Source organism: Convolutriloba macropyga, chromosome 3 (genome assembly GCF_964194025.1).
Source record: "Convolutriloba macropyga chromosome 3, txConMacr16.3, whole genome shotgun sequence".
Lineage (NCBI taxonomy): Eukaryota > Metazoa > Xenacoelomorpha > Acoela > Convolutidae > Convolutriloba > Convolutriloba macropyga.
The window spans coordinates 24,844,699-24,855,814 of NC_134470.1; the positions used below are offsets into that span (position 1 = coordinate 24,844,699).

Genomic DNA, 11,116 nt, shown 5'->3' on the forward strand with positions numbered 1-11,116 from the left:
GAAACCTATAAAATGACAAAAAAATTTCCAAAAACTTGAAAAAAATGCAAGTTTCATGAAAAATATTGATAAAATTTGTCATATTAAAAAATTGAAAGCCATTCCGTGGCCAATGAAATTTTTTCAGAACTTATTATCAAACCCTTAAGGACGTTTTCTGGCCCCTGCGTCCGGAAAGACGCGGATAATGAAAAATAAATCTCCAAAAAATTGAAAAAAGTTGCACGTTTTATAAAAAAGTTGAAAATTAATCAATGATCAACTAAAAATTTTGCAGAAAAGTATCATGGAACCCTAACGGAGGTTTTCTGACCCTTGAGCCTCAAAAAATGACTAAATGCCAAAATGAAAAAAAATGGCAAAAAATGTCAAAAAATGCTAAAACTCGTGATTTTAAAATCTTGCAAGGCATTCCATCACATCAAGAAATTATAAAATAACCTTTTTTCAAACCCTAGAGGAGTTTTCTTGACTCTTGATGCTGAAAAACGTTAAAATTTTCAAAAACCTCGAAAAAAATTGCATATTTTATCCAAAAAATGCTGAAGTTTGTGATGTTAAAAAGTTGAAAACTATTTCATGGCCAGTAAAAACATCTCAGTAACTTAATATCAAACCCCAAAAGATGTTTTCTGGCCCCTGGGGCTGGAAAAACCTAAATAAGAAAAAAACAACTGTAAAAAAAATTGAAAAAATTGAACGTTTTGTCAAAAAAGCTGAAATTCGTGATGTTAAAATATTGAAGCCATTCCATTATCACTAGAAACTATGCAGTAATCTATTATTAAAACCTAGAGGAGGTTCCTTGACACCTAGGGCTGATAAAATTCAAAAGCGACAAAAAATTTCAAAAAACTTTCAAAAAATTGCAAAATAGTATAAAATTTGCGTGTTTTTAGCGAGCGGTTGTTCGTCCGTAGCTAGAAGCGGGGGTGGGGGCAGCGAAGGGGTCTACAACCTCTAAGAACCGCCCTGCACACCATAAGTATAAGTCTCCAAAACAGTTTGAGCTGAAAGGCTCTAAGAGCATTTAATGCCCGCTTGGCGCTACCTGTTATCCCGTTTCTGAGGACAAAAAGTCAAAAGCGTCAGACAAAAATGCGGCCAAGCAAAAAAATCGCACAAAAAAGACGGACAGGAATAATATAATTGGTACAAACATCGTTTGAGAGCAACGAAAAACAATAATGGGCCAAAACTCCTTCACAGAATCCCTTAAAACCGGAAAAATCAAAGATAAACCTTCAAATTAGAGTAAAACTCCCTTTAATTACCGAAAGCCTTTGAAACGCTATGAAAACAACCTAAAAATTGTAACTTTAGTCTAATATAACCTTTCAGATAACAGAAATTTCAAAAAACAAAATAGCTTCAAAAATTTGCTCGCATAGCACAGTAGTTTTCATTACATTTCTTGCTCTTTTTCAAAAAAAAGGCATGAACAAAAAAACTACTCTCTCTTTTCTCCGCTCTTCGAACTTGTTCACTGAAACAACTTTTACGAACTTTATTCAGTCCCTGAAATTCCGGTTTTCTTGCTCGATCACTTATCAAAAAAAAACAGAAAACCATAAAGCCTGTTCGAGTCTTAAAAAAGACAGAGCCCCAATACAATTCAAACTCTTTGAATTGTAAAAAGCTGAAACAGCTTTGTAGCCGTGTAGGCCAAAGAAAATCTGATACGAAACGGGAGAGCTGAAAACTGTAAACAATTTTAATGCTCTCATTTTTGCGATTTCCAGAGAAAGATTAAGGAATTTAAAAAGCATGCTGACCATCGAACCACAATTCCAAATTCCAGAGCGACGCATTCTTCATTTTATATATCCTAAGTTCACAACGACCATTCAAAAAATGTTTTGTTCTGCGTTTCATTAATAACTTTGAGTTCTCAACGTTATAAGAAAAGTAAAAGAATCAGAATGAAAACATTAAACTTTGTGTTGAAATTTTCCAAATGTACAAACTGAAAGTTCATTATGTACGATAAAAGAAGCACCAACGAACAGTCTCTTTTTTAGATGGTTTCCAAAACAACGACGTCAAAAACGTTTGAAATCAAATCACTAAAAACAGCTAATGTTCTAAACGAAACAACCAGAAAATTGTCGGAAACCAGTCCCGATTGATTCTCAGACCACAGTTGGGTCTGAAAGAAAATTGAATATTGATCGTTTTCTGAAAGCAAAAATTCTTCTCAATAGTCTCCTCTGGAAGCAGACAACAAAATTACTTTTCCTCTTAAAGCATAGCCGGCAAATTGCCTGAAAATAGCCACCGTTGACCCACTCGATGCACATTGGGATTAAAACAGAAAATGAGATAGAAATTGACAGCATTTTTTAAAAGTCAAAGTGTTCCTATTTGGTGACTGAATTCCGCACATTCGGTTAGATTCTAAAATCAAACTTAATTCAGCTTCCAAATAATAACGCATAATGATAACTAAATGATTCTAAATGGAAACTATTAAGCATAATGATAACGCCAACCACCAATCGCTTCAATGGGCTATGATAACTTATTTTGACTTAATGACCGGGCTTTACATGTTTATCCAGTTTCTTTTGATTTTGCTCTTTTGACATTGACCGCATTCACTGCATTACGTAATTCAAAACGTGAAAGAATTAAAAATCAATTTAGTTGAAGTAGTCAATGAAGTAACTCAGAAGTCAAGCGTAAAAATCGTGACTTATGTAAAACGAAAAACGTGATCGAAAGGTAAACCGAATTTAAAAGAAGAGCGCCTAAATAATAGCCGTTGACAGGCTGACGTCTTGATTGAAATCCAAAACAACTCATCAAGTAGAATAAATCATAAAACTAAAAACTAAATCAAAAACAAATTTTAAAATGGCGACCAGACCGAGACGCTAACTAATCACAGTTGGATGAACCCAGAACAGACAGCTGAAGAGTTTATTTGAAATAACAACTACTATAACTTCAAAAAAAATTCTAGTAAAAAATGCACTAGAAATGAGATTTTGTGATAATTGCCAGCCTCAGAGAACAAAAGCTATAGAGGGCAGGGTTAAAAACTTTCAAAATATCAAAAATTGTCAACGTTATCAAACAAAAACATCGTTACTATCATCTGTGCCCCTTTTTAGCAATTAAATTTAGGAAGTACATTACTAATGCTACAAAAATGCGCCTTTGGGATTAAACTTCTTTCTGAAAACCTCAAATACGCTTGGGCGTGAATTCGCTAAAAAAGTTGAAGATTTCAGGATTTATAATTCAAAAAAAGGTTATTGGAAAAAATGAAAACTTGCTTTTTAGGGCGCCCATTAAATCGAATTTAATGATGATGTGTCTAGTTGGTTCCCCATTTAAAAAATGGTTCCCACTTTTTGAGGGCAAAATTTATCAAAAATCTTAGTTTTCTGGTATTTTTCTCTTAGACGAGGACGGTGACCGCCTAAATTTTTGATCCGATAACTTAGTTTTTAAAAAATATCTGGCGAATTATCAGAAAATATCATCATAAACCCAATTGGCAATGAGAGAGCAAAAAATGAATATTGCTCTTTAAAAACATTTTTTAGTACGAACTATTTTGAAGCAATTTCGTAGTTGGACACTGATTCTAAATGAGAGGATGCAGGGGCTACTATCAATACCAATAAGCATTAGCGATGGAAACTAAGAACAAATTTCCAGTAGCAGGCATCTAAAAATGGGCTTTATAGGTTTATCCTGTTCTGTTTGATTTTTGATTTCGTTTTTTTACGATTCCGTTTATTTTAGATAACTTTGCTGAGATCACAGACAAACATAACCGGACCACTCCGTAACCAACTCGAAGAAATATTTTACTTAGCCAATCACTAATTGATAAAATTTAACTTCATTACACCCCTAATTGGAAACAAACAGGAAACAAATCATCAGGGAATAAGCAAATTCTAGCATAATTTCTCGGAAACTTTTCATAAGTTTCCTTAAGCATTTTTTATAATCCAGTCTGGTATGATGTTGCGACTCCCTAATCCATTGTGTGGTATGATGCGATTGTGTTTGACATATTGGTAGCAAAAGCTAATAAAAGTACATATCAAAAAACAACAACTGATGAAAAAATTAAAGAACCTCAGAAGATACATAATGAGTTAAAGAAAAGAACATTACAGAATCTAAAAATCTGTTTTTTTTTCAAAACAAAATTCTCTAAAAAGTAAGCTCAGAACAACTATTCTCAGAAGCCTTCTTGAAACAGTTCCTGCTGATTGCACTAAAACACTAAATACGTGGACATGTAAAAACTACAAAAATATGCGGAATTGATAGATTTATTTTATGAAAATATTTAATATCAAATCCTTTAATTGTTTTAAATTATTAACAAATAAGCCTACCAGAAAGACTTATTGAACATTTCAACAAGCAAACAACTGAAAGGCAGACAAACTGAAGAACTATGCAAATAAACCTCAGAAAAAGAAAAACCCCCAAAATTGCTTACATTTTGCCTGTTTTCGTCATCTAAACCCAACTTAGATCTAAAAAAATGAAATAGAAAATCAAAAAGACACAAAACTAACAGAAGAACCAATTTTAACCCAAAAAAATCACCCAAACACTAAAAACTTAAACGAAAAAATACGAAAACAGCTAAAAGTCGTTGGCTTCGTCAGTAGCTATCTACGCTTTAGTGAGGCCTGTTTTAGCTTAATTGAGGGGGCGTGAGGTAAGCACAGCAGGGGTTGCCATGCACAAGGTGTAGGGGATTGATTGGGGGGTTCTTTGATTGCATGCGACCGGCTCTAAGAACCGCCTTCGCACCATAAGTATACATCTTCAAAACAGTTTCTGTGAATCGCATAGTTGGAAACTAACTAGTGAGCTAAAAGGCTCCAAGAGAACTTAATACCCTATGGGCGCTATCTGTTTATCCCGTCTTTCAGGACCAAAAGTCAAATTGGTCAGACGAAAAATCTGTCGGGCGAAAAATTGCAAAAAAGACCACAGGACTAATATAATTGCTACAGACTTCGTTTGAGAGCAATTAAAAACCATTTTACCCATAAAAGTAAAGTAAAAACTGAACAACATAGCATAAAATTCGAATAATTATCATTGACTAAACAAAAACGAGTCCCCGATAGACTATGAATGGATTGGAAAAACATACCCGGCAGATTGCCGGAAAATAGCAGCCGTTGATTCCCATAACTCTATTGGGATTGAAAAAGAATATATAAATAAAAATTGATTTTTGTATAAAAACATTATTAAGTGCGATTTATTTTGATGTCATTTTGAAATTGAACGTACTCCTGTCTCTCAGAGAGAAGCTACAGGGTCTAGTATCAATACCAATAAGCATTATAGATAGTAACTAAAACTTATGAGAACAAAGTTCAAGTACCAAGCATCTAAAAGTGGGCTTTATGGGTTTATCCCGTTTCTATTTCTGACTTCAATTTTTTATACTGACTCTGTTCATTTTGAATTGCTTTGCTGAGCAACTGATGTTCAAAATCACTTTTAGCAGGATGAGAGAAGAGAGAAACCGGTCTTGGGAAGTCAAAAAGATTTCACGCAAAATGTCGAAAAAGCGACAAAAAAGGGTGAAGCGAAAAAAAGTTCGACGAAGAAAAAAAAACGTAGCAGGACAAGTCCTGACGTACAATTCAAAGAATTTTCATTGACTAAAAAAAAACTAGAACTAAAACGGACTATGAATGGATTGGAAAAACTATTTAGAAAAACATCCGATCAAAAAAATCGAAAAAACAGTAAAAATCAAAGTGAAATTTCCGCATGTGAACAAAAAACCACTAGCGAGAAAGCGAATTTTTGTTCAAACACGGTTTTCTAACTCTACTTTAAATTAAGAGCGAAAAAATTTCACGCCGCAAAAACACTCGCTTTTTCGCTCCATTTCCTGTTCCGGCGTGACCAAAATCACTACTCCAATTTGACTTCAAAAATCATGAAAATGTGTAACAGATCTTTAAAAAAAGACAGCGCCCCAATACAATTCAAATTCTTTGAATTGTAAATATAGGAGCGCTATAATAGCCGGCTGAGAAGATGGCGGGCGGCTATTGATCATATAAAAAAGAACCTGATCAAAAAATCGAAAACACAGTAAACAATTAAAGTCAAATTGCCGCATGTGAACAAAAAAAACAAGCGAGAAAGCAGATTTTTGCACCTCTACAAATTGGGAATAAATTTGGTCCCTGGTCGTTGGGGATTGAGATATTTGTAAATCGATTTTGAGCGATATGGCAGGAAATTGCTAAAAAAATCCCAACGTTGGGGGCTTTTGGCAGCTTTCATTTGTTTTTTGTTCTCAACCCTACGACATGACCACAAGAACTGAGATCCCCGTAGCTTGGAAGATAAGCGAAATTGGGGAAAAATTGATCGAGAAAAAAGGATAATTTCATTAATACGACTTTACTAACTTGATCAACAATAAAGTTAATCAAAATAAACATTTTCAAACCCAGCGACGATTTCGCCACCTCTCCACAACAAGGAAAACTTCTGCAATCGAATCTTCTCCTTTTCACTTGATCATACAGATGCGAAAACCTTTACGTACGTGCTATCTATCAGCTGGTAGATTCTGTGGCGCACCAAGTCAATTTCATTGTTATTTCCAGCAGCTGAATTCTCTGCATGGAAAGTGAAGATAGCTCTAAGCTCCGCTGAATGCTGAAGAACTAAAATAGACAAATTAACATCATAGTGAATACAATTTGAATTCAATATTCCACAGGGGAGCTGAGAGCTCTTATTCCTAGAAAAACTTGTACTATGATTCGACATAGCAGAGCAGTATACTCATGAGATTTTAGTCGTGAGATTTAAATCATCACTAGGCGCAAGCGTACTACTCTGAAAATCAAATAAGCAAAAATTTCAGGAAAATTAGTTCCTGAGAGAAAACAACTTGAAAAAACAGTAAATCACAACAAACAAGAACCGTTTTTCAGAATTATAGCACCTCGCAACGAATAGTCTCAATTGTAGTTTCCTCACAGCTAACACGTCAAACAAACAAACTTAGCGTTGATGCCAATGGTTTAGCAAATAGCGAAACTCATCATTTCCATTATGCACGTTTCCACCACAAAAGGGTCGTCCCAGATTCAAAGATTCGAGCTCTCAAATTCTCAGAATTGTTTATTCAAATAATTTGAATGAAAATACTTGTGTAACCTTTCCTGTCAAGCTTGAATGGTACCCGTGCCAGTCATGATGTCATAATGCCATGTCAATGTCATGAATGCATGTGCGAATCGGTCACAAACGTCAAGACATGAGAAGTTACCCAACAGAAAGTTCCACCCCTCAAAATTGGGGTTGGAACAATGATATAAAATTCGCTCGGCTTGGGTAAACTTTTTCAGCAACCAAAAATGAAGAGGCTTTGAATACCACACTTTGCTAGCTAAATTTGCAGATATTTCAAAACAAAAACTGAAGGGCTACCGCAATTAACAGTTGGTGATTGAACTGCATCTTTCATGAGAAATCGATACAGACAGCTAAGAAACACTATTAAACATAAACCGACCAATGTCGGAAGAATTGCTCTCGAATGACAGTAGAGGCAATTTAATTCAGGGGCTGTAGCCTAGAAATTTTTCTTTATGGATGCAAAAACAATTGCCCACGATGGGATTCGAACAACGGACCCCCCCCCCCCACTCCCTTGCCAGAAGCACCACCCACTCGGCTATCAGGCCCTTGTTTTTGCTATACTGCAATCGATTTTATTTTAGCAACAAGCTTTACTTCGGAGTGAGAGCAATAGCGATCACTCAAAAATGAAGAACGAAAGCGTGAAAAAGTCATCTGAGAAAACACAGAATTTTCGGGTCTTTCCCATTATAGCCCCCCCCCCCCAGCTTAGTGGTCAGATAACCTATAGCCACCCCCCCCCCATCATGGTAAATATACCATAATGAGGGGCTATATTTTTATGGGGGGGGCTATAATGGGAAAGACCCGAATTTTCTAGAAGAAAAGCGCAAAATGGTCAGGCAAAAAATTTGCATAAAAAAGACCAACACGTTTACAATAATTGCTATGAACTTCGTTCAAGAAGGCTACTATCAGACATTTAAAAAACAGCTCGGTTAAAAAGTGAAGCAATTTCGAACTCACAACGGCAGTCGAATATTGCAGATCTCTCAGACAATAAGATGCATTTCACGCCAAATAATTTCTTGATATGTTTACATTAAGCCACTTGCCACCTGGAAGCAAGGGCAGTAACACTTCAATTTTGCGATAACACCACAATTCATGGAGGAGAGGACAGCACATCATCCACCGCTTCTGGAAACGAATCGTGAAACAATAATTGCGAACTCTGAAAGAGGTTCAAATGGAGTGAGCAATCAACGGCCTCTCAGACTCACATTGTCTGGACCCCGAGAGATGGCTTGTGGTGGATTTTAGCCTCCTCGAAGTGTGTTCGAGTTGTACCCTGTTCCAAATGGAGAAAACCGTGTGGTTAATGTAAAAAGGGCTTCTCGCACCTTCGTTCGTGAATTTTTGTTTATAACTTAAACTTAACCAGTCACTTTTTAATGCTAAAATTTGTCACATATGATCATGCATGTCATCTAAGAAGGCACGTCAAAGAGCACAAAAAAATCATCGCAGACAAATTCCGATGCTGAGCGTCAAAGTTACTGCACTTACTCTTGAACTTCTAAAGCATGAAAAGCAGTTGAAAGAATCATTGATGGAGACGTCATATGGTCGTAGTAAATCTTGACGACGAAATTAAAAAACATAGCAGGTTAAGTCCTGACGTACAATTCAAAGAATTTTCATTGACTTATCAAAAAACTAGATCTAGAACGGGGTGAATTGGAAAAACCAGTTCTAAAAAAACAGATAAAAATTTATTTTTTTAAAATCTATGTCAAAATGCCGCATATGAACAAAAAACCACTAGCAAGAAATGGAAATTTGGTTCAAACAAAAAACTAGGCCTTAGGCCTAGAATGTACTACAAATGCATTGGGAAAACCATTTAGAAAAAAAATCCGATCCAAAAAGTTGAAAACATAGTGAACATCAAAGTGAAATTGCCGCATGTGAACAAAAAACCACAAGTGAGAAAGCGAATTTTTTGTTGAAACACCGTTTTCTCACTCTACTTTAAAATTAGAGCAAAGAAATTTCACGCCGCAAAACCACTCGCTTTTGCGCTCCACTTCCTGTTTAGGCGGGCCCAAAATAACTACTCTAATTTGACTTAAAAAATGTGTGAACAGATCTTAAAAAAGACAGCGCTCCAATACAATTCAAATTCTTTGAATTATAAAAAACAAGAGAAGGCTAATAACTTCACTCAGCTACTCAAAAACAAGCGGAGAAAACAGCCCTCGCTATTGCTACACGGTTACTAACATTTTAAAAGCAGCCATTTTCTATATAAATTAATTGGTCTTGTAAAAACCCAACCTGGTTCGTCTGGCTTCATGGTAGCGACAAGACTTGGTTCTGGCACCTGCTGATGTTCTTTAATGTCTATGGGAGGGTGTTTCGAATCCAATGGAGGCGCAGAGTTCATCTCATTTTGGCTGGCGCTCCTAAACTGCCTCAAAAACCCTCGCGAACAACAAAGACCCATTAAAATCTGAAAAGAGAAAAAATCTTGGATTACCGTCCATGAACAGCTGAGAACAATGTTGCGTTTTGTAAAAATTATATCTGCATTTTTGTGAAATACTGATGTTCTTCAATGATTTATTTTGGTAAAACAGTTAGTAATTTACGTCAACGAGGTTCCTCAAGAAATTTAATGGCTGATCCAATTAAAATATTATTCAGCCATCTACCCACTGTCTTTATCGGGGAAACAGGAAAAAACAAATTAGGCAGACTGCTCCGAAAATATGATCGAATTTGAGAAAATGATGCCGGCTTTTTTCTGAACTCGTAACTTTTGGAATTACTTTTGACTACGTATAGTGCTGTGTAAAAACTTTCTGGGAGGATGAAATGACAAATAAAGCTCAAGTAAGGCTGATATATAGCAGTAACTATTTGATAGACTGTATACATGGCAAAAGAGAATGCGAACTGAATACAAGCAAACACGAAATAGAACACTGCAATCGTTGGGCATAAGAACAAGAAAATTGTAAATACTAAACTGCCCAGTAAAAATTGATCAGTTTCGTATTCATGCGTGTCAACTCTTTTTTTAATAGGATTGTACTTTTTACCGCGGAAGAGCAACCACAAGTGTCTCAATGATTTCCAAGTAAACTCATACAATCGAACAGCATACAGATAAAAGCAATACAAATGCAAAGTCATAACTTGAAAAAAGTCGAACATCAGGTTCACAAAAGTGGAAATGCCAAGTATTAACGTGAATATGCTAGCATAGAGCAAAACAGGTAAAACAGGTTGAAGCAGTTTGACCCACGTCAGCCACACATAAAGATGATATAGAAAAAGCTGGCCTAAAAAATTTGCCAGCGGTAGATTTAATTTTAATCCTATTGGCGTATCAGTCATAAAAGTTATCATTGCTTCAAGACCCTCCACAGATAATTGCGCCCATTCAACAAACTTACCATTTTCAAGAGTCTTAAAATCTCGATTAACAAGAAGCCGTAGAAGAAATATCCCTAAAAGTGAGTCTATAAATAAAGAAGCAACCATATCTAACGCAAAAATGCATTTTCTATTCTTTCTGATGAAAGTAAACACGCCCCATTTGTCTGCTACAGCTTGAATAAAGTGACTTTTCACATTGCAGCAGCGTTTGTACACGGTAAAGATAATTTGATTCTTTGGAAAGGCATTAGATATGTTGCTGATCTTCGTCGATTGAAATGACAGCAACTCGACAGTTGATGTTGGTATAAACGTCGAAATCATCAAATTTCCTGAAAAAGCATATGAACAGATACAATAAAAAACGAAAATCTTCAGCAAAATAACTCGATTCCATTAACTTGCATTTACAAAACGGGGATAAAAACTAAACACTATCCCATGAAGTGGCAATGATTCGATCAAAGCTTAAGTGAAAAACTAATTGCTATTCAAATATGACATCCCAAGGCAATTCAAAGTTTATCTTAGTCGGTTAATTTAGTTTTCTTCGTTGTTA

At 35.6% G+C, this 11,116-nt stretch overlaps 2 protein-coding genes across 3 annotated transcripts in view; both read right to left on the reverse strand.

The window, feature by feature from the left end:
- LOC142336091 (proto-oncogene tyrosine-protein kinase LCK-like) overlaps positions 1-9,741 on the reverse strand; it is a 111,432-nt gene extending 101,691 nt beyond the window's left edge. The window contains exons 1-2 of one of the 2 annotated variants that reach the window (XM_075384616.1): positions 9,451-9,741; positions 6,566-6,686 (exon numbers count right to left, since the gene is read on the reverse strand). In XM_075384616.1, coding sequence (XP_075240731.1) covers positions 6,566-6,686; positions 9,451-9,619 — 290 coding nt within the window. In that variant the 5' untranslated portion in view covers positions 9,620-9,741. The remainder of the gene's footprint in view (positions 1-6,565; positions 6,687-9,450) is intronic. The other variant, XM_075384615.1, reaches the window with a different exon arrangement.
- On the reverse strand, positions 9,722-10,915 carry LOC142336092 (phosphatidylinositol N-acetylglucosaminyltransferase subunit Q-like). The gene has a single exon (XM_075384617.1). It carries the CDS (start codon positions 10,879-10,881, stop codon positions 9,766-9,768), a length of 1,116 nt encoding a protein of 371 aa, XP_075240732.1. The 5' UTR covers positions 10,882-10,915; the 3' UTR covers positions 9,722-9,765.
- Positions 10,916-11,116: the final 201 nt, after the last annotated feature.